General features: G+C 57.6%; 2 protein-coding genes across 11 annotated transcripts in view; one reads left to right on the forward strand and one right to left on the reverse strand.

Moving 5' to 3' along the window:
• FLRT1 (fibronectin leucine rich transmembrane protein 1) overlaps positions 1 to 17,479 on the forward strand; it is a 78,581-nt gene extending 61,102 nt beyond the window's left edge. For 2 of the 9 annotated variants that reach the window (XM_067037480.1, XM_067037476.1), the window contains 5 exons: positions 1,810 to 2,734; positions 6,842 to 6,925; positions 7,253 to 7,479; positions 11,906 to 14,860; positions 15,095 to 17,479. In XM_067037480.1, the coding sequence (XP_066893581.1) occupies positions 7,268 to 7,479; positions 11,906 to 13,979 (2,286 nt within the window). In that variant the 5' untranslated portion in view covers positions 1,810 to 2,734; positions 6,842 to 6,925; positions 7,253 to 7,267 and the 3' untranslated portion in view covers positions 13,980 to 14,860; positions 15,095 to 17,479. Of the gene's footprint in view, positions 1 to 1,809; positions 2,735 to 5,648; positions 5,670 to 6,794; positions 6,931 to 7,252; positions 7,480 to 11,905; positions 14,861 to 15,094 lie in introns of those variants that run through there. The other 7 variants (XM_067037477.1, XM_067037478.1, XM_067037479.1 and 4 more) reach the window with 7 other exon arrangements.
• The window catches only part of MACROD1 (mono-ADP ribosylhydrolase 1), a 152,236-nt gene that overhangs the window by 96,871 nt on the left and 32,528 nt on the right, over positions 1 to 22,837 (reverse strand). The window lies entirely within an intron of this gene.

A 22,837-nucleotide genomic window follows, 5' to 3' on the forward strand; every position in this document is an offset into this window, starting at 1 on the left:
CATCAGCCTCAGGTGAGCAGATGTGGTCTCTTCCTTGAACCAGCAAGATAATTCCTTTCAAGACATTATGTCATTGCCCTCATGGTTTGTGCAACCCTGCAGACAGAGGGGAGGTGAGGGGTGATGTTGGATGGACACTTGCAGGAGGGGGAACAGCATGGGGAAGGGCAGGGGCCAACTTGGGGAGTTAGGGGGAGGTGGTGGGAGTTGAGGCGGGGTGGGGGGGTGGTGCGTCAGGCAGGGCCAGGCCTTGTGGGGCCTTGGAGGCTGCCGTAGGAGTGTCGCCTTCATCCTGAGGGCTGTGGGAAGGGCCTGACGCCAGCAGGATGCAGCTGCCTTCCTGGATTCCTAATTTCGAAAGCAAAGCTCTGTAATGGGGGATCAGCCGGCCATGGCCAGCTGGAGCCTTGGCTCTGAGGACACTGCCACCATCCTCTCTAAATACGGAGGCCCAGCAGCCTCTGCCCCCACCCTCCAAGGTATAAAACAATTTCCTTGCCCCGGCCAGGGAGGCGGATGACCTCATTGGACGCTTTCCATCTCTCCCTTTCACAGAGAAATTACAATTTATAATTGGATGAAATCACGCGGGTGTAATAGCAATAAGAGCCGTGCTGGAGCCCAGCATTCACCTCTCCTGCGGGGACTCTGTCCTCATCTTCCCTCCTGTCCAACCCCCGTCTGTCCCTTCCCAGGGAGCTGCACCCCACCTGCCTGCTCTCACCTTGAGTGTTTACCAGACCCTGGCCATTCAGGGGTGATGTCCAGTGGGCTCTTAAACCTTGCTGTTTCTTAACCCTCCTTGCTCCTGGGGAAGCTCGTCCCAAGACCTCCCCACTTCTCCCGTCAACCCATCGGTCTCCACCTGCCCTCCACCTGGCCAGCACTTGCCCCTCTTCCTACATGCACTCCCTGCCAGGCTGGGCACCCAGTGAGTGGTGACCCCCCGGTCCGTGCTCTAGACTTGTTATAACGTGCACCCTAAATATCCTTGTTTTTATTTGTGACAGCCTCAGACAACACGCATTTCTCGAATCAGCCACCTTCGGCCCTACAAAGAAAAGTGCCCAGATGCAGCCGAGCCCATCTGGATCCAATTTCAAACCAGAGATAACACTCTCAGATGTGTAATAAAAGCCCTTTTCCAAAGAGGGGCTCCTGCAGGGGGAATGTGGACACCAGGGCACTGTGGGCCTTCAGCACGCCATGCTAATGAGAGGCGATCCAGAGAGCTCAGGTTGTTTTGGATTCTGAGGAACAGCCAACTCTGCTCCCAGGTCTCTGGGGAAGGGGAAGGTGGCCGTGGAGGGCAGCCGGGGTGTGAAGCACTGACCCCGGCCTTGGTGGGGAGGCCAGGGATCCAGCTTCCCCGTTTCCCTGATGCTCCTGCTTCCCACGGTGGGGAAAGGCAGCACTTGTTCTGGAAGCAGAGGCCATGGTGGCCTAGTTGGATCCTTTGAATGACATTTAGCAAGAGGAGCAGGTGCTGGGGGAAGCAGAGCCAGCTCTGGGCCAGGCGGGCGGCCCCTGCACGGCCGGGAGCTCTCAGAACTTCAGTTTTCTCTTCCCGGTCCTCCCACCCCCAGGAAAAGGGAAAGCAGGGAGCTGCGAGGAAGGGTGCTCCGCATGGCCGGCTGTTTGTTATCTGGATTTGGAAAGAGAAGGGAGAAATCCCAGATCATGGGAAAGTGGCATTCAAGAAAACACGTTCCTGAGGGATGGGAGGAGAGGGGGCTGCAGCCCAGGCTGCCGGTGCCCGTGCAGCTCCTAATTTCCCTGGGCTTAATCACTTGTATTGCTTTTTGGCAGGTGAGGAGGCAGGGACTGGGTGAGAAGAACTCCTCTTTGGACAAACGAGACCAGGGCTGAAGCAGGAATAACCTGTCCCTCCATCTCCCCAGCAAGAAAGCCTTCCTACAAACAGGAGCAGCCAAGCAAGACTGAGTGCCCCCCCCCGCCCCGCCCCAACATCTTCCCAAAGAGGGGCATGTGGGGCCTGACAGCTCAGCAGCGCATGTCAGCAGCTCCAGCCCCGCGGTGAACATCTGAACTCCTCAGCAGGGTAATGGACCCCCTCCTTCCCCCGGAGACACAGCCTGAGTGGCAGGAATACCGATTCTTTGGAGAGTGACTCCCTCTCAGCTCAGTCACGCAAGAACGCTCTCTGCACCAGAGCCCATTCCGCCAAGTGACTTAAAGGGATTAAAAACAAAACAAAACAAAACAAAACTTGGTAAAGAAAAAGGGGTAAAAGCCACGCAGAAGCCTTTCAGAAGAGGTGGCGGCCAACAGACAAAAGGGCGGAAGTTGAAAGAGGGCAGGGAGGCCACCCTCCCCAAGGATGGGCGCCCGGCCCTAGGGCATGCCTGGAGAGAAGGGGCCCAGAACACCCTCAGGTCGCGCACGGGAGCCCCGGGGCTGCGGGGGGCACCCCTGCAGGCCCCTCACGCAAACCCCTCATTCCAGGAGGAGAAGCCAGCAGTGCCGGCAGCCTAGGGCGTGGGAGATGCTGCTCTGGACCCGCAGCCACGTCTGAACACGAGGAGCCCAGAAGAGCGAAGCACAGGGTCTCCTCCCTGAGCCCCAGGTGCCCCCAGCACCACCCAACACCCCAGGTCTGTGGTCCGCACCCTGAGTGCCAAGGCTGGTGGGCTGGAATGTGAGCACGGCCCAGGCCCACCTCGACGGAAGCGCAGCATCCAGAGCTGCGGGCTGCCAGGCTGCAGCGAAGGAGGTAAGGCGGATGCCAATGGGCTCCGGTGGCCCAGGAAGGCCCAGGGGCTCCTCGTGCCCAGAGAGGGCACAGGACACATGAGGCCTGTCCTCTCCGGGCTGGGTTGAAGGTCTGCAGCTCCACCCCACCGACCCCACACATGCAGCTGAAGCATCTGCTTGCCAGGGGAGGGGTCCTTTGCTACCTGGTGTTCCCTGTGCTGCTGGGCTCTGCCCCAGGGTGGGTGGACCCAGGATGTAAGGGAGTGACCTTTCCTGGAGGAAACTCCTGCCCCTCCCAGCTGTTGCCCCTTCGGGGAGGTCTCGCTCTGAGCCCTTCTGAGTTCCGACCAGAGGGGGTAGCCGTGAGGCCTTGGAGAGGCTGGACCTTTGGTGAGCTAGCCACTGGCCATGGCACCTGCTGCCCTCCAACTGGAGAGGGTCCACAAGTCCCCTCCATTCAAGGCCTTCCCCTGCCCTGTCCAGGAGAACCCAGGGTGGGGTTGATCCAAAGCCACCATCCAAGGCCTTGCACCTGCCGGCCCTTAGGCATCATCTGCTCTGGCCTCCAGTTCAGCCCTTTTGTTGGTGAGAGTGGCCTGATGGGGCCCAGAGATGGGCGGTTATTGCCCTAAGGTCACACAGCAGGCGGTGGCAGCGGTGGCTTCCCAGAGGCCAGGAGGGAGGGTTCATGCCTCCCCAAACACAAATCCCAGAAACCCCAGACCACCTCTATCGGCAGCGCCCCGGGCAGGGCAGGGAAGCCCCAATTCATTACCAAGATGGAAAATGACAATGCCCCGCACTCTTCCCCAGGAGAGGGGCTGATTTATGACGGCGCCAGGGCCTGGGACATTTGTCAGCACCGCACCGCACGCACGCCGTCTGAGGGGGCATTAATAGCTGTGTTATTAGCCACCAGCGTGAAAGATGCCCTGCGGATTGGCTATTTGCTGTTATTTATTATAACGGCGCACCAGCCCGGCAGCGGGGCCGTGAGGCGTCGTGAGCTCGCTGGAGCCCGAGCTCGGCCCCTGCCCAGCCGGCCTCCCTTCCCCCATCCCTACCTACCGCCCCATCACTTGCTCCTGTTCTCCTCCCATCTCCTAGCAGAGACTGGTGGGTAATTCCTGGGGCTGAGGCCAAGCCAGAGGCGGGCAGCAGCAGGCCTGCACCCCAGATATTTATGGAGCATCTGCTCAGTGCTGGGCTCTGCCTCTGCTGAGCTTCCCTCCATGCCGAGGCAGGAAAACAAAGACCAACTGACTGGGCTCTAGGGCCAGACAGAGGTTGGTTCGCGCACTGGCCCTCCAGCTGTGAGCAGCGTGACCCTGGGGACATCCCGTCCCCTTTGTGCACTGGGGACACAGGCTCTGCAGCGCTGCGGCCAGCTGGAAAGGAGAGGCGTTTGTGCAGGGCTCAGCACGCAGCAGGTGCTCAGCTTTGCCAGCTACTGCGGGACTGACCCCACAGGGCTAGGGGGGTCTGCAGACCTGCTGGTGGGCAGCCCCCATTAGATCCTGCTTGAGCTGGATACTGTCCACCATGATCCTCTCCATGCCAACCCTTTGGGAAAGGGTTTGAGAGTTCAGTGCCAGGGCCAGAGGAGGCAGGCAAGAGAGAGGGCTGTTCACAGCTGCTGGAGGGTTCTCTCTGCCCTGGAGCCATCCCTTCTCCTCTCTGGGCCTCATTTTTTCCAGGGTCCTCTACCTCCCTGATTCCAGGGTCCTGAGGGTGAGTTCCACGCCGGTGTGTATCTGCGGGGGTGGGAGGGAGGGGGCCATCTCTAAGAAAGCGGGGCCAGCCTCTGCGCCTGGAAGCAGACCTGCAGTTGGACAGGGCCTGGTTGGCCAACCCATGTCAGAGCAGATGGGAGGAGACAGCCAGGGGTTTTCCCTGGGTTTGCTCCCTCGGGGCCTGGGGTGGCCCCACCGGGCAGCTGAGGAGGGCAGGTAAGACACCTGGGAAAGGAAAGCCTGGGTTTCCGTCCAGCTCCTCCACCACCTGCTGCACAATTCAGACCTACCCGTTTGCCTCTTTGGGAGGCCGTGGTGAGGGCACCTGTCATTATTACCTCCCAGCGTTGGGCTGACAGAGGGCCAGCCTCCCTCTTGTCTCCCACCGCCTGTCCTGGCTTTCAGATTCTGGGGCCTCCCTTTTGGCATCCCCATTCATTCATTCATTCATACATTCATGCAACAGGTGTTTATGAACACCCCTGATGCCAGGCTCTATACTAGGACAGTGAACAAGATAGGACATATTCTGACTTGTAGAAGTTTACATCCTAGTGGGAGGGCTTGACAGTCAACTTGTGATAAACAACTGGGGGAGGGGAGGGATCGCCCCAAGAACAGGGCCTGCATGTGGGGGATGCCACGCAGCGCAGCTCCGAGGGGAGCCCCAGCCCCACCGAAGCCTCTGTCTTATGGTCAATAAGCATCACCATTCCCAGTCTTTCTTGATCACCCGGCTCCTCTCCCAGCCCCTGGCTGTCAGGATCCCGCTGGCTGCTTTCGAGAAACCCAGCAATGCAGAGCTAGGGCCCCCGCCCTGTTCTCTGGGCTGCCCCCCACCCAGAATAACAGCCTTTAGGCCCTCCTCCTACCTTCTGAAAAACCCCTGACCTTTCCTTTTTCCTTCCCAGAAGGAATTAAGCCTCAGTCTAGGCAGCTTTACTAAAAATGCACACAGACAGATAGAAATATAGGTGCAGGAACATCTTATTAAATAATACAGAGAAAGAAAGAAACAAAATTACATGTGTCTCCTTTCATCCCCCCCAACCCCTCCTGGCCCTGAACAATTTAATATTGTACACTGTTATCAATATAATTAACCTCCTAAGACACAATTTTAAAGTCTTGTTTTTTTAAAGCAATTTGCATTCTCTGAAGTTCAGGACATCCCGCCGTCCGGCGCAGCCCAGACGGCCTACGGGGTGAGGTGAACTCCAGGTACATTTTTAGTGGATTTGCGTACCTGTCTGTAGTTACCACCAGTGATAACAGCTGATGCATAATGCATGCGGCACGAAATTAGAAAAGTAATTAACTTTGGGTTTTAAAAGAATCCCACCCCCTTCCCGCATGCATTACAAGTTCTCAATGGCACCAGTAGCCGAGACCAGGAGCAAAGTTGTGCCACGCAGGGGCAGAAGGGCCTTGAGGTCATGGCATCCTGCCTGAAGAAGGGGCCTCCGGTGGGCCTAGACCGGGCTGGGCAGGAGCAGGCCCGGGGCTTCTGCCTGAACGAGGGTGGGCTCGGAAAAGCCCCACTCACACAAAAGTCGCAAGTCCCCCTCCTGCCTGCAGTTCATATCTCCTGGACCTGCAGCAGGCCCTCTGCTCAGCACCCAGGGCAGTAGATAGTTTACGGTCCCATTTTACAGATGAAGACCTGAGACCCAAGGCCACTCTTGGTTTGTGGAGCAGCTGAACTGATCCCAGGCAGGCCTTCTCAGGGAAGGGGCTTCCTAGAGGGGAGCTCTCCCCAGGCCCCCGTGAGCACCAGGAGGTAGAGGCTGGCCCCCTGCCTCTAGGCTCTCCTCCCTCCATGTTGCTTGTAGCTGAGCCCCCGAGAGATAGTGTCAGCTGGCGGAGGAGAAAAATGCGGGGTCCCCCCTCATTGCTTTAAACAAAGGTTTGCTGAGGACCCATCACAGGTTTGGAGGTGACCCTGCTCCGGTGGAGCTCTCAGCCTGGTGGGGAGGTCACTGCTTCCTTTGGGGCAGGCGTCCTTCTGGAGCTGAGAAACTGCTTCCGCCCCCAGACTGCCCTGCACACCTCGCTCCTGCCTCGGGCCCTGCTCTGCCAGTAAGGACCCGAGGGCCTGGCAAGGTTTAGGGAAAACACAATGAATTCTTCTTGCTGAAGGGAGGGCCTGGGAGGGTGCACAGCAAGCGGGAGGGGGAGGAGCTTCCCTCTGTCTGAGCTGTGGCCCCTTTGCCCACTCGTGTCTGCCCTCCCTCTTTCTGAAGTTTGGCCAAGGCAGGTGGGTGGCCACCCTGAGTGGGTCATAGGAGGACCTTGGGGTCCCTCCCAGGGACAGGGTGGGGCAGCCCTTCTTTCTAAAACCTCCAGGCCTGTGCCGGGCACTTCACACAACCCCTCCCTTGTCATCTTCCCAGAAGAGTGGGGTTCTCAGCAACACGTTACAGATGAGGAAACTGAGGCCCAGAGAGCGTCGCTGGAGGTCACACAGCTGAGGACTGGTGAGGTCAGATTCAAACCTAGCCCTGGTGTCCTCTCCCCGCTTCTAGTCTACACGCCTCCTTCTTGGGGTCATTGCCACCTGGAATTCTCTGATTCCCATAGCGGGGACAGAGACTGCACCTGACACTTCGGGGGACGCAGCATCAGGACATCCTCACATGAGCTGCCTTCATTGGCAAACGGGGAAGAAGGCCAGGACTGGGAGGCAGGGGGAGACCTATCCAGACTTCCCTCTACTGCCTGGGATGCCCAGCTCCCTCCTGCCACGGGCCCCCACCCCTGCTCAGCCCCTGGCACGTCATGTCTAACTGTGCCCCCCTCCCCAGAGCCTGTTGCGGTAGATGCCCTCTCCTATCCAGCGTGCCAGGGCCTGTGCTGGGCCTGGGGTCCTGCAGCTGCCATCCTGCCCTCACTCTGACTCCCCAAGAAGACCCCCCCAGAGGACCGTGGGTCTCTGGCAGCCCCAGCTTGATGGGATTTGGGAAAGACAACGGGGCAGAGTGCCGGGAGGCTGGGCGTCTCCAACAGGGAGGCACCTCCATCCAGTTGGCAGGTATTTACAGATATTACTCAGGTCCGACTACCACCAGTCAAGTGGGTATGGGAAGCAGAGCCAGACACAACTTGGGAGCCTTCATGGAGGGGACGTCCAAGCTGAGGCCTGGGGGGGTGAGCAGAAGCTGGCCTGGCGAAGCTTGAGTGGGGAAGGTGTGTTGGTGTTCAAGAAGCAGGAACAGCACGTGCAAAGGCCCAGAGGCAGCACAAGGGAGAGCAGGCTTAGGGTCAGTGCCTCTACCCTAGCTTGTGGGGACAGGGCTGAGGATGCACAGTTTGAGGTTGGGGAGACCCAGCATCACAGAAATGACAGGGAGTCTCTGCCAGGAAGCAGCTTGGCCTACAGCGTCCCAGTCTACCCTGGAGGCACAGCAGGGGCAGGGGAGTAAAGAAAGGGCCTCTGGATTGCAGAGGAGAGAGACAAGCAGTTAACACAGAGGCTAGGCCAGTATGCCTGGAGCAGTCAGAGAATTACATCAGCTTTGAAACCTCATGCACTTAGAAGGGTGTACTCTGCAGGTATTTGCTCACTGAATGCTCAGTAGTGAGCTTCCCTCTAAGGGGAACTTGATGACTACATTTATAGATAAGGAAACTAAAGCTCAGAGAGGGCAAGTAACTTGCTCAAGATCTCACAGCCTGGAAGAGGGAGAGGCAGTACTTGAACCCAGGTGTCTCTGTCCTAGATGACAGGAGCTAGCGACTGATAGAAAATGCCAAGAATGACGCCCCAGGTCACCTCTCGGCTAGTGGGGGGTCTGGATACCTCTAGTCTGAGCCATCTCACTGCTCCCCTCCCCCACTTCCATCGCACGCCAAGGATCCAGCTGTCAGTCAGGGAGCTGGCAGGTCATAACTCACACCATGCTGAAGTCTGAGGGATTCTCGCAACAATGAAAAGTGACCCCGTAAAAGACGGGCGATTTACCGGGTTTAATTTGATGGCCACATAAACCATCAAACACAAAACAAGGGAATAAAAGGGCCTCGTGGCACCCGGGCAATTAAAGGGCTCCTCAGGCAAGGCACGCTGTCTTCCTCCCCACCCCAGGCCCCTCCCTGCCTTCCTGGAGCCAGGGCTCAGCATCGGGAGGCCTTGGGGAAGCGGACGGCAGGGGAGACTCAGCCAAGATGGATGAGGGCCGCAGACAGGGGAAGAGAAAGGCCTTGGGTCCCTGCCTCCCAAATGCTTCTTGGTTATCCGTCAGGCATCTCTGAAAGGCGTAATTTAGACTCTATGATGATGCCGGGGCCTCTGGAGGCTGAGGGCTAAGGCCATGAGATGAGCGGTCACCGGGAACTGATGTTCATGCCAGAGAAGGCGGTCTGGCCTCGTCTTTGGCCTTAACAAGTCTGCCCCCTGCTCAGGGCACTGCTCTGGAACCTGTGAGCCCAGGGGCCAACAGCATCCCTTGTGCCAGGACTCAGAGGAGGGTGTGCGTCCTCTGGCCAGATGCTGGCGGCCCGGGCAGAGGTGCTCCTGGGCTCAGACCTGACCCCTGAGACCGAGGCAAGGTGGCCTTGAGCAGGCCTGAGCCTTCCTGTCCCCAGCACCTGCCCTGGCCCTGCCTCTTTGCTCACAAGCATCTTGAGACAGGACCTGCAGGCCCCATAACCTTCGTGGCTCTGGCTTTGTGCAGAGGAAGGGACAGGTGTGCAGTTGGAAACCTGGGCTGGCTGTGACCTTGAACGGGCCCGTCACCTCTCTGAGCCTCAGGCTGCTCAGCTGTAAAATGGGACCGAGGACCTGTGTGTATGCGACAGGTGGGCGCAGATACAAACATGTGCCTGTGGGGGCGTTGGGCAGGGCCTGGCCAGAGGGTTGCCCCTTATGCCCGGGTTTATCCCTGTCCAAACCCACTGAGAACCGGGAACACGTGTGAGGGAAGCAAAGACCGACTCCAAGTCCCAAGGCACAGGGGTGTGAGTGGAGTCATGACCCGTAGACTAGGGACAACCTCCAAAGAAGCATCAGGAGTAAGTAGGCAAATGTCCTCAGCCCCTCGGGCCAGCTGTGGCGGCTGGGAGGGGGCTTGAGCCGGCTTCAGAGGCCCACAGTGTTGGTCGGAGTCTCACCAGTCCCCCTTCCTCCCAGCTTCCCTCGGGACCCCATCCTCCTCTGGCTCCTTTGCGCAGACCCTGTGCACCCTTCCCCCTCACCCTCACTGGCTTCCAGCCAGGTGTTCTCGGCTGGCCCTCCGCCTGCCTTCGGCCCACCTCATGGATACAGCTTCATTCCGCTAACAGGCCCCGAGCAGAGTTAGCGCATTAGCCACGGGCAAAGCCTGAGCTCCCTCCAGAAGGCCTTGGAGCTGCCAGCAGCCCGAGCAAAGGCCCCTGTAATGCAAATGGGGCAAGAGTTGAGGGGTCGGCGGGGAGCAGGGCAGAGGCATTCTTGCCTTGCCTGGCACCTCAGCCAGCTCCCTTCTGTCCTTGGGTGGTCAGTGATGGCAAGCCACACCAGGCCTACACAGCCCACAGTCCCTGCCCTCGAGCACCCGAAATTTAGTCAGGGACCTTAAAACACTAGTCACTAAATAGTGCAACCCTCAGCCCGCAGAGATGGGCGTGAGATGCAGCCCCACAAGCCTAGGGGTCAAGATCCTGGCTTAGGTTCTTCTTCACCACTTATCAAGTGATCTCGAGCAAGTTAACACCTCCGAGCCTCAGTTTTTTCATCCGTTAAATGGGAATAAAAAGGGCACTGACCTGACATTTGCTGGAAGCATTAAATGACTTGAATATTCACAAAATTCTAGGTGAGACCTTTATTATAGTGTAAGCTACTATCCCACTAGAATAGAATCCCAAGTGGCTAGAACACAGGTTGGCACATGGTAGGTGCTCAATAAAGACATGTTGAATGGCCGGATGGACAGATGCATGGATGGATAAGTGAGTGGGTGGATGGATGGGTGGATGGGTGAGTAGATGGATGGATAGATAGGTAAATAGGTGAGAGGGTGGGTGGATGGCTGGGTGGATGGAAGGATGGATGAATGGATGATGGAAGGATGGATGGGTGGGTAAAAATAGGTGGATGGGTGGACAGATGGGTGGATGGAGCAGAGGGAAGCTCTATATGGCATGAGGAAGACCTAGCAGAGGAGGAGACGTTTGAGCATGGTCCTGAAGGGTGAGGAGCAGTTTGCTAGACAGAGAGGAGCAGTCCAGGAATAGAGAGGGACAGAAGGAAGAAGGGTTTGACACGGTTGAGAAATGGAGACACAGGGTCCCTGGGTCATGGGAGTGAGGGCCCCACCGTCTCATCCAGTGAGTGCGTCCCAATTCTGCTCTGCACACCAGGGCTGCCCTCCAGGCTGCGGCCTCAGCTCAGGCTCCCAGAGGCCATTGTGTCTCACACTGAAAAGCGTTTATGAACCTGGAGTTATAAAGCAGACCTTTGCCGGCTGCATGAACACCACTTCCCCACTGAGGCTGAAAGATAATTTCTCTTTAATTGATTTTTTTTACCACTATGAACAGTAACGTAATATGAGAAAAATCTACACTGCGATTTTTCCATTTGCGAAAACCAAAATTACACCTTGCAGACAATTCCCTCAGAGTGTGGACCCCTCCCTCCTTTTATTTGTTTCCTGTCTTTAAATGCGAGAAAACAGATACATACATATTTCAAAATAGCTGAAAATTTCGTGATTTAGGAAGGGGGCAAAGTATGGAATAATTTCTCACATTACATGGAACACATTACATGGAAGGGCACAGCTGATAGAAAGAGATTCCCGTAAAGCCATGGGAAAGCAGTTCTGTTGACACCTCATTCTCTGTCTATAAGATGCACAAGTGACAAGCAGGACATGTTTTAACACCAGACGATGAAGCGTCCCACTTTGCCCCGTTCGCCAGTGAGGACGCTGGCAGATTCTTTCTGCGGGTTCTAGCGACGCCCCCCCCCGCAACCTTGAGCTCACAGGCCTCGCAGAAACAAGCTTTCCCTTCAGTCCCTGGTTCCGAGCCAGAGAGGGATACGAGATCCCTGTTCCAATGAGAAATGGTGGCTCTAAATCCATCGCATCAACACTGAGCAGCCACTTTCAGCATCAGCCATAAAGACTGGCTTAGCGTGGGATCTTGAAAAAAGAGACTGAAACTGCAGCCCGGCTCCCAGTAAATTAACGTCACGAGGCCCACGGCCACAGTCCGGGACGGCCAAGGCCACGTCTGTCTTGCTCACGGGCAGCATCGTTGCTCCCGCTGAGATTAACGTTAGCCAATGTCATTAGAGGCTGACCTCAGCCCGAGCTATCACCTGTGATGTAAACTTGACATTTGGAAGGGCCACGGGGCACGCACCTTGAGGCCTGACCTCTGCCCCGTGGCCTCGACTGCAGCCACCCCTCAGCGGCAGGTGGGTGGACACCCGACTCGCTCTCACCGCACGTGTCTTGTGCTCCTTGCAGGTGTAGAGGCTGCAAGTCAAGTGTGGCCCGGCTCCCCCAGCCATCCACCATGGTGGTGGCGCACCCCGCCGCCACCGCCACCTCCACGCCCGCGGCCACCGCCACGGCCACCGTCGTGATGACCACGGCCACCATGGACCTGCGGGACTGGCTTTTCCTCTGCTACGGGCTCATCGCCTTCCTGACAGAGGTCATCGACAGCACCACGTGCCCCTCCGTGTGCCGCTGCGACAACGGCTTCATCTACTGCAACGACCGGGGGCTCACCTCCATCCCCGCCGGCATCCCCGACGACGCCACCACCCTCTACCTGCAGAACAACCAGATCAACAACGCCGGCATCCCCCAGGACCTCAAGACCAAGGTCAACGTGCAGGTCATCTACCTGTACGAGAACGACCTGGACGAGTTCCCCGTCAACCTGCCCCGCTCCCTGCGGGAGCTTCACCTGCAGGACAACAACGTGCGCGCCATCGCCCGGGACTCGCTGGCCCGCGTCCCGCTGCTGGAGAGGTTGCACCTGGATGACAACTCCGTGTCCACGGTCAGCATAGAGGAGGGCGCCTTCGCCGACAGCAAGCAGCTCAAGCTGCTCTTCCTGAGCAGGAACCACCTGAGCAGCGTCCCCTCGGGGCTGCCCCGCACGCTGGAGGAGCTGCGGCTGGACGACAACCGTATCTCCACCATCCCACTGCACGCCTTCAAGGGCCTCAGCAGCCTGCGGCGCCTGGTGCTAGACGGCAACCTGCTGGCCAACCAGCGCATCGCCGACGACACCTTCAGCCGCCTGCAGAACCTGACCGAGCTCTCGCTGGTGCGCAACTCGCTGGCTGCCCCGCCCCTCAACCTGCCCAGCGCCCGCCTGCAGAAGCTCTACCTGCAGGACAATGCCATCAGCCACGTGCCCTACAACACGCTGGCCAAGATGCGTGAGCTGGAGCGCCTGGACCTGTCCAACAACAACCTGACCACGCTGCCCCGCGGCCTGTTCGATGACCTGCAGAACCTGGCCCAGCTGCTGCTCCGGAACAACCCCTGGTTCTGCGGCTGTAACCTCCTGTGGCTGCGGGACTGGGTGAAGGCACGGGCGGCCGTGGTCAACGTGCGAGGCCTCATGTGCCAGGGCCCTGAGAAGGTCCGGGGCATGGCCATCAAGGACATCACCAGCGAGATGGACGAGTGTTTCGAGGCGGGGGTGCAGGGCGGAGCGGCCAACGCCGCTGCCAAGACCACGGCCAGTGACCACGCCTCTGCCACCACGCCCCAGGGCTCGCTCTTCACCCTCAAGGCTAAGAGGCCGGGGCTGCGCCTCCCTGACTCCAGCCTCGACTACCCCGTGGCCACGGGCGACGGTGCCAAGACCCTGGTCATCCACGTGAAGCCCCTGACGGCGGACTCCATCCGCATCACGTGGAAGGCCACGCTCCCCGCCTCCTCCTTCCGGCTCAGCTGGCTGCGCCTGGGCCACAGCCCAGCCGTGGGCTCCATCACGGAGACTCTGGTGCAGGGGGACAAGACAGAGTACCTGCTGACGGCCCTGGAGCCCAAGTCCACCTATATCATCTGCATGGTCACCATGGAGACAGGCAACACCTATGTGGCCGACGAGACGCCCGTGTGTGCCAAGGCGGAGACGGCCGACAGCTACGGCCCCACCACCACACTCAACCAGGAGCAGAACGCCGACCCCCTGGCGGGCCTGCCCGTGGCAGGAATCATCAGTGGCGCCGTGGCCCTCATCTTCCTCTTCCTGGTCCTGGGGGCCATCTGCTGGTACGTGCACAGGGCCAGCGAGCTGCTGACCCGGGAGCGGGCCTACAACCGGGGCGACCGGAAAAAGGACGACTATGTGGAGTCGGGGACCAAGAAGGACGACTCCATCCTGGAGATCCGCGGCCCTGGGCTGCAGATGCTGCCCGTGAACCCTTACCACAGCAAAGAGGAGTACGTGGTCCGCACCATCTTCCCCTCCAACGGCAGCAGCCTCTGCAAGGGCGCGCACACCATCGGCTACGGCACCCCGCGGGGCTACCGGGACGGTGGCATGCCCGACGTAGACTACTCCTACACATGATGCCAGCACCCGGCTCCTGCCTCCTCCTGGTGTGGCGCCTGTGTGGCTTTGACCAGCCTGCTGCCATCTGACAGACCAAGGAAAAGAAATTCCACGATGACTTTCCCATCAGAAAGCAGAGTTTGGGGAGGGTTGACAATTTTGTAGAACACAACAGGGAGAAAAATAATTTTTTTTAAAGAATAGAAGGCAGGAGGGGGATTTGACATTGATGAAGACATAATTTATACCAAATTATGCCAGGTGGGGAGGAAAAGACTAAAAATAATATCGCAGGAAGGGTTGGGTTGGGACTTTTACTTTTCCTGAACTGGAAAGATACTACCTGTGCACCGTCTGTGTATGCCTCATGCTCTGTGCAGGGCCGTCACAAAGGAACCATTAGAGAAGCAGCCAACACGCGCAGCCCCCATGCAGCTCTCGCTGCCGGCTGCTCACTGGAGACGACAGGATGGAAGGTTTTCAGGCTCCTCACAAAGGAGAGGGGAAGAAAAGATGTTTTGCTGTGGAGATATTGTCCTGAAATCTCTTCCCTGGTTCTTTCCATGCCATTTCCCTTACAGATTTGCAGAAATAGCGTGTCTTTCACTGCATTCTTTGAACAACGATGTAGTTGATTAAAAAACAAACTTTCTTTTTCCTATACTGAAGCCCTCCTCAATTCCATGCACCATAGTCCATGGAAGCACCATGGAAGCTGTGGCTTTTCCAGTGCTTGGAGGCGCATCTATCTACCTGTTTTATCTTTATGTCGTGTCTCTATCTACAGATGGGTAGATAGAGCCACGTATACAGTCCTTACAGTACTTCTTGGGTCAGTTCATACAATTTCTTGAGACAACAGAGTCACGAAAATGTTGCTTTCTCCTAGAAATCATTGAGTAAGTAGACAAAGTGTGTTGGGGATGGGAGTGGGGTGGGGGATAATGCTGTTCCTAAAGGCAGAGGCATGTCTGTCCTGGCTGGGTGGCTGGGAGACCCTGGGCAAGGGGTGTTTTCAGTTCAGTCAGTCCTATCTCAGGTTGGCCAGAGCTGGGCCAAGCTCCTTTCTGATATAGAGAAGAGCTTTCTTTGACTTCCAGTGTCCTCATCTCTCTCCCCCTACACCCCCACAGATGCAATCACCTCAACAGCTACTTCCTGAGCATTTACTCTGTGCAATGTGCTTCCTCCAGAGACAGGTAATTGGTGCAGAGACTTTTTTTCTTTCTTTTTTAACATCAGCTGATTAGACCTAATGGTTTCCATGGCTGCTTAAACAAAGCCCAGAAAAAGACATGAAAACTCTCAGAAAAACCCTAGGAGACAGCACGCACCCCCCCCCGCAACCCCAGAATGCAGAACACCCCACTGTGCCCACCCTTGGGATGCTGCTCTGAAGAGGGAAGACCAGATCTCTCTAAAAATGCCAGCCTCCAAAAGGGTAGTGACTGGAGCCCTCAGAAGAGTTAAGGTTTTTCTCTTCCTCCCTCTGGAATCAATGTTGCCATCATTTATCAACTGACAGTGCTGTTTGGCGAGCCATGAGATTAAAACGATGATGAAATAATGACAGCAAATCTGGAAAGAAGAGAGGAGTGGTGCCTGGGGTTCTGATATCTCCCCCATTCCAGCACTCGGGGAACTCGGGTCACCATCTGTCAAGGTGCCAGTTGTCCTGCGCCCAGGAAGGGCAATGTCAAAGGAGAGATGCTGTTCCGAGGGCAGGGAGGACAAGAAGGGGTCCAGCTCCAGGCCGTGGTGTTTTCAAAAGGCCTTGACTGCTTTGACAAAAGCCAAAGACAGGAAGAGAAAGATGAACAGCAGTCACAGGACTGCTGTGACAGGCCCGGGGTCCAGCCATTTGCTGGACCTGAAAAGATGCTGCTAGTCCCTCAGTGAAGAGGCTGGGCTTGAAAGAAATGGACACAACCACCACATGAGCGAGGTGGAGAAGAGGCGCGGCTCTCACTGCCAGGCTGGCTGGATGGTCTCACCAAGGGGGGAACCCCAATCCCCAGCTCCAGGGAAAGGCCGAGGGTCATGGACACATTTCATTCTAGACTCAAGCTTTTTCCCTTTTCCCACCTGAAGCATTTTCTCATACGATGAGGTCAGGAGAGAAATGTTTCCAAGGCTGGGACTGTGTAAAGGTCACATCCGTGTAAAGTTTGCCCTCCCTTTGGCACCCCCCCAGACACAGGCGCATTCCCCGCGGCTCAGGGAAGAGCAGACGGGCCTCGCTAGCAGCATCCAGGAGGAGAGGGTGCACGAGGGTGTGGGGCACTGGCTGGGGGTCAGAAGTTCAAGGTCTCTGCTGGTTCTGAAATGCAGTTTCCTCCCCAAGGCACCACCCCTGTCTTTGGTCAGCGTTCCAGGAAAATCGGTCCCAGCCTCCCCACTTCCAACCCCCAACCCCTGCTGCTAACATGCTTGGTCCCCTGCTCTCACTCTTCATCCTCCTTTCTCTCCGCCCCCCCCCCCATCCCACCCCAGCCAGGCAGGAGGTCAGAGCATCCCCTTAGAGACTAAGAAGGCATCTGGGGAACAGCAGGTGGCCCTATACAGGGAGGGCTACAGGGGAGACCTTGCAGCTCTGAGAGCCTGCCTGTGCCAGCAGCGCCCTCCAGGCCAGGTCTGGGTGATGTACTTTCCTGCCCCGTAGCACAAAGCAGGCCCAGGCCTGCATGGGCCTGAGGACACATCAGTCTCCTGCTCCCGCCTCTTGTACTAATGGGGCTTGGGCCCCACGTCACACCAGGGGGAAACCGGGCCCTGCCTTCCTTGCTGCAGGCATCCTCCTGCTAGGGTAAGTGCTGAAGATAGTGGAGACTCAGCCCAGCCAGGGCCCGGGGGCCCCTCTCTCATCTTTTCTGCCCTCAGCATCCCAACATCTTTCCAGCATCCTTTCTAAGAACAAGCCTCCAAATGTCTGCTGTCTCACGGCCCCCCAAGCCAGGGATGGGGCCTGAAGCCAGGTCCACTCTAAAACCCCATCCCTTCCTGGTCCAGCCCCTCTGAGCCAGCCATGCAACATAATGAGAGAGGATGTTCCAGGGCACCCAGCCTCCTCCACCCCCTAGAAGCACGTGAGGACACAGGGCTTGGGCCACCACTTCTGTCTAGAATCTCTCTCCTGTGGGCGGCCAACCTGACCCTTGCAGCCTCTAACTAGCCAGAACAACCTCATTGACCTCAGCGTTGATGAGTGTATTTTGTAGCATTTAAGGCAGGTTTCAAGTTAAAAAAAAAAAACAAAAAACTCATGAGACTTCTTTGGTTAAGTGGTTTACCCTTTGTGGTAATTAGATGTAGTGATTGAAATCTCTTTTCTATTACATGGCAATTTTCCTTTAAATTTCCCCTGAAAAAAAAAAAAAGGAAAGAAGGCAGCAGGGCCAGGCGAGTCATTTGCATTTTGCGAATGAGGCCTCTTGTAAGCTCAGCTCAGGCGTGGGGCCCAACGTATGGAATGCTTAAGAGATTACTAAGAATAAAATCTATTAATTAGTCATACTCAATTCCGCAAACATGATGTGCATCAAAAGCTTCTTTTCTTCCCTTTTCTCCTTCCCTCTTCCTGCGGCCTCCCACAGAAGCCTCCATCTTCTCTAAACTGGCTCCTGCTTCCTGGACCACCTCCCATTAACATGGCGGCTGCGTGGCTGACTAGGGGGCCTCTGGGGTTTGGGGGTAGGAACTGGGGCACCGGCTCCTTCCCGCTCTGGGTGACGCTGGCAGGGGACGTGACAGTGGCTGGGAGACCCAGGCTTCCCCACCCGAAGTCCGAAGCTTATGCCTGCCTGTGCCTCTTTCTTCCTCAATGGGCACCGGGCATCCTCCCCCCTCCCCTAGGGGTCCAGGGAAGCCCACCAGCCCCAGCAAGGAGTAGAGTAAGAAAGGTCAGGGAGAGCTTCCAGGGAGACGCAGGGAAAGCAGGTTTTGCGAATCCACAGCCTCTGCCTCTGTTTCCCCTTCTGTAATGTAGGGGTGGGCTGAGGCCGGGTCTAGCTTCACCCAGAAAAGATGGGGGCTCCAGAAGTCAAATGGGGGCTCCCCCACCATCTGCTGACTCTGGAAGGTTCTGGTTGGCCCAAGGCAGGTGACAGAGGCCCAGGCCAGGTGAGGGATCCTGGGGGTCTGAGGGGGCTGACTGGGCAACATGCCAGGACTGCCTCTGAGCCTCCCTCCTTCACCCCCTCAGAGCTGCGGAGCAAGGGGAGGACATCGCCGCCCCCCTCCAATGGCAGCTCAGGTCCCAAAGCCAACCCACTCCAGAAATCTGCTTCCTGCCGAATGTGCCAGGGAGGACGGGGCTTCGGAGCCTCGCACTTATGAAAAATACAACAAGGAAAATTGGATGCGGCAGACAGGGGGCAATGGAGCTGGAAAGGCAACCAGGAGGGAGCTGGGGCATTTTCTGGAAGGAGGGGCCTCGGGGCGCACGGCGGCCTGAGCCCCAAGGGCCAGACCACACTCTCAGGGCCAGGGCTCAGGCGGGGTCAGCTGGGGGTGTCCCCTACGCCCATGTCCCCCATCACTCAGCTCAGTGCAGGTGACAGGCAGCGGATGCCTGGCTCTGGATCTGTGCCAGAGTGAATGCTAACAAGCAATTCACAGCCCTGCACAGGCCTTCTAGAATGCAGACAGAGGAGGCATCTTTTTTCTTAAGGAGGGATAAAAAGGCTCAAAAATGAAAATCATTACCGTTTACAAGCAAGCAAGTCTGCTAAATTGATTAGGAGAGATTAAACTCCTTGGAGGTGAAGGGAAAGGGGGATTTTTCGCATTTTTTGAACCTGCCCCCAGTGGCCAAAGGCAAAGCAGGGATTTTTCTGGGCCTGGCTGGTGGGGAGCTGGGGTCTCTGAAGGCTGACACCACGCGTGCCCCAGCGCTGGCTCCGGATATGCTGGTTGGACAGAGCCTGGGTTCGAGCTCGAGCTCGGGGTGGGGCGGGCGGGGAAGCAGTCCTGCCTCCATCGAGTGCCGAGTGCCGTGCCGTGCGCAGCCCCTGGGACAAGGTGGGGGGGTTACATGGCCCACACAGGTCACTCAGAAGCTGCCCTGGCCCCCAGGCAGAGACTCTGCCCCTGCCCTCCAGATTCCATCTGCCTTCGGGGTGAAAAGCTAGGGGAGTGGCCGGGCTAGTCCCTTCGCAAGTAGGACTCTAAAGCCACGAGTCCTGCTTCCTTTCTGTTCCAGGGTGCGTCTGTCTGATCCATTCCCTGCAGCCAGTGAAATGGAAATGGGGCCAACGGTAAAGGGAAAACTGAAGTCAGGGAAGAGAAATCTGGCCCAGCCCAAAGAATCAGGCAGTGAGCTCTTTGTCACTGGCCGCATTCAAGCACTTGATGGGGAGGTGGCAGATATTTTCCTGCCTAAGCCAACAACGCCTGGTTCTTTGAGGAGAAGACCCTGGTTCCCACTCTCACTTTACCATCCCCGAGGACCCTTTAAGGAAGATACCGAGAGACTGCTCAAAACGACCAGTGTCCCCTGAAAGAGCAGGTCAGGGCCATCTCACAGCCAGGCCACCCAGCCCCTTCAAAGAGTCGCTTTTGCCACCAGACAGCCTGCAAGGTCCGCATCCTCGGTGTCTAAGAGGCACCGGGAGAGGAAGTTCAGACACGCGCCGCTCCATCTAGGAGTCTGGACAGGCAGGGAGCACAGAGGGTGACCCACCACCTGCGCTGGCTCCCTTGGGGCCGCTAGGGGGCCACCTCGCAGGCACTGCTGCTCCCGGTCCCAGGCTGCCTCCTGGCCATCCTCAGTGCCAGGACCCGCGCCCCACCGCGCTCCCACCACCATCCCACGGGCCGTTCTCCCGACAGCATGCTTACAGCTGCCGGCTCAATGCACCCGCCCCAGCCAGGGTGACGGCGGCCTGGGGCACTTTTCACTTTACATTTTTAAGCATTTACCATTTCTTTTGAAATGTTCCAAGTAGTTGCCTGAAATATCCACATTTGCTTCTTTAAAAACACTCAAGAAGATTCCCGTGGCTCTTGATTCTCCCTCCCTTTACTTCCTCCCTCCCTTTGCATTTTTAACACACTGTTTTTCTCTAGTTTCGGAAATTCTATTATCACTGGGGTCAGGCCCATTTTTCTCACATTAATATGATTTCCAGGATTGCCCAAGACCCCACCCCACCTTCCATGCTGCAGGGGCAAAGCCCACCTTTCCCCACGTCTCCCCTGGGCACATCATGCCCGGGGCAGATCTTCAGCCGGTGGGTGGGCAGCTGCTGCCTTGCTCCCCGCTGGAGAGGCCGGCAGGCCAGGGGTTTTTTGAGACCACTGTCACTGCCCCTCCCACCTGTGCTGCGAGGGCAGTGTGGGCATACTGAGGGCACAGGGGGTCCTGTGGGGGGCTGACCCGGCCCCCACTTCCTGGCAAAGCCAGTCCCTGAGGCACTGTGGCCATCGGAGCCACCACGGTGTCATGGCCCCTGTCCTTCCCACTCCCACCCACGCCACCCCCCACCTGAAGGCCCAAAAGTCCAAGCCCGAGAGTCCTTGCAGGAACGTCTTTGCTGTCACCACCCCTAAATCTCTTTTACAGCAGTCAGGGTTGACGGCCGCTTGGGCAAGATGCCAGGTCCCTGTGCTCCTCCGCGCTGGGTCACCGAGGCCCAGCACAGCGCGGGGCACACAGGGGTGTCACTCATCTCTTCCTCCCTCCTCTCTCGTCCCTGGGGCGCAGTGCAAAGGGCCCAGGCGGGTGTGTTGGCAGCGGCCTTCCTCTCATCCTGCACCCACCCTGCTGGCAGTCTGGCCCCAGGAAGGGCTCCTTCTCCCTGAAGCATCTCACTCCACCCTCCCTCGGACCCGCGATCACCAGCTGTGAGCCTGATGGGGAAATCCAGCCACTTGGCGAGATCTGGCCACCAGCCAGGGTGACCCGGTTCCCCCTCTCCGAGCCAAGCCTCAGGTGGGTGACGAGGGGGGCAGAGAACTGGGTGCCCCACCCCCCCCACCCCCCGTGTCTGACGCTTCTGTTGAGAGTCCCCGCACCCGAGTCGCCCACCTGGAGGAACTAACCAGGCTTTCGCCTCAAGACGGAGGAAAACAAATGCAACAGGAGCCAAACATCAAAGCCACAGCAGACACGGGACTGCCACTTGCTCATCTCCCAGGAGCCAATGTCCAGGGCGCCTCTCACCTGCCCTGTGCAAAGGACATGCTTGCAGAGGGGTTCCCAGAAACCACCCACCTCTGGCTGGTCCCGTTTTCAAAAGGTTCTGCGTACCCAGGAGGAAGACACACACAAAACTCGGAAACGGGCTTAGATATTTTTACCCGACCCAGAACACCACCTGCCTGCATGCCAGCGGCCTCAGCTGAGATGCCCACCTGGCATCCAGCTCCTGAAGAGACGCCGAGAGCCGTGGGGAGGACAGAAGGACCCAGTGTTTATAGAGGTTTGCCATCTGAGAGGGAGAGGAGCGGGGACATGGGGTTGAAGGTTGGGGACAGCTGCAGGGCTGCAAGCCAGAGAGACAGTGCAGTTGTGCGACTCTGCTGGCTGGAGCGGACGCCCCCCTAATTATGAATGTCACAAGGCGGGTGTGAACGGAGAGGCAAAGGAGAAAAGTAAACTAGAAGAAACCCCATGCATGAGCCCTGTGGAGCAAGTGTTTTTAACAGCCACCAACAGCAATTCCCCTTCCCAGTGTTCAAAGGTTACTGTATCTGGTGAGGTGTGGAGTGCTAACGCGCTCGCTCGGGGGCCACCCAGCGCTGTTCTCAGCAGAGTCCATCCCTGGTGCCTGGGGAGGAAGAGAGCAGGGAGGGGTCCTTAGCCAGACCCTGGTGAATGGAGGGTCTGCTGCAGAAGGTGGATGCCTGGCCAGCCAATGGCATGGGGAGGACGGGGCTGTGAACAAGGTCCCTTCTGCCAACTGAGGAACCCCTGCTAGGGGCACCCGTGGCCTTCCTTGAGCCCCTGCCCTTTCCTACCTGCAGAATCAGCCCAGTGGGGCCATCTGGCCACCTGCTCCTCGTCTTCTTCCTTTTTCTCTGAAGGGCAAAGCAATCTCGGGGGTCTGAGCGATGGGACCAGCCCCACTGCTGCCTGCTGCCATCCGACGCCTGGCTGGTTGGCTTGGCCTGGCCCCAGGCCCGCCCGCTTCCCTCCCAACCTCACCACCAGACACACAAACACCCACCACGAAAAGAACACAAACCAAAGTGCACTGCAAACCGCCCTTGGGCCTCCTTCTTGTAGGTGCCTTGAAACTTCAGTGTTGAGATGAATGTGATGAACTATTTGGTCCTATTTTCTGTTTGTCTGTTTTCATATAAAATGTCCAAGTCCACTTTCCTTGTCCTTTCTTGAAATAAATAGAAAGATTTAACTTTTACAGTCCTCTCGGCTGCTGACTCTCAGCTCGGCGGCCCAGCGTGCCGGGGGCCGGCGTCTGTCACCCACGTGGTCTTGGCTGCCCACACCCCCTCCCCAGGCTTCGCCCCGAGGGTCAGCCCCACTCTCAGGGTCCACTGGCACAGAGGTGGTGGCTGGGAGGGATGGAAGCTCTGGGTTAGTATATTCCCTGGGCACCATGGGAACCCAAATAATGATTCTGCTGCAGGATGGAGAAGGGACTTCTGGCCCCATCCCACGGGCCCCGGGGAAGGCGACTGCCCGCTAAAGGCAGACTCCAAGAGGGTTTCCGTGTGGAGATGTATTAATCGGAGCCATGGATTATCTCGTAAGAGGCTCCGGCAACCATGTGGGCACCCAGATAAGACCGGCACCGTACGGGTGCTGGGGACACGGCTCTTCCTCCCCTTGCCTGGGTCCTGCCACCTCCGACACCCCTCATCCCCCAGACGCACCCACCACATTCACAAGTCTCCAGGCCTAGCCCGATATC

This window comes from Kogia breviceps, chromosome 7 (genome assembly GCF_026419965.1).
Source record: "Kogia breviceps isolate mKogBre1 chromosome 7, mKogBre1 haplotype 1, whole genome shotgun sequence".
NCBI classification, from domain to species: Eukaryota; Metazoa; Chordata; class Mammalia; order Artiodactyla; family Physeteridae; genus Kogia; species Kogia breviceps.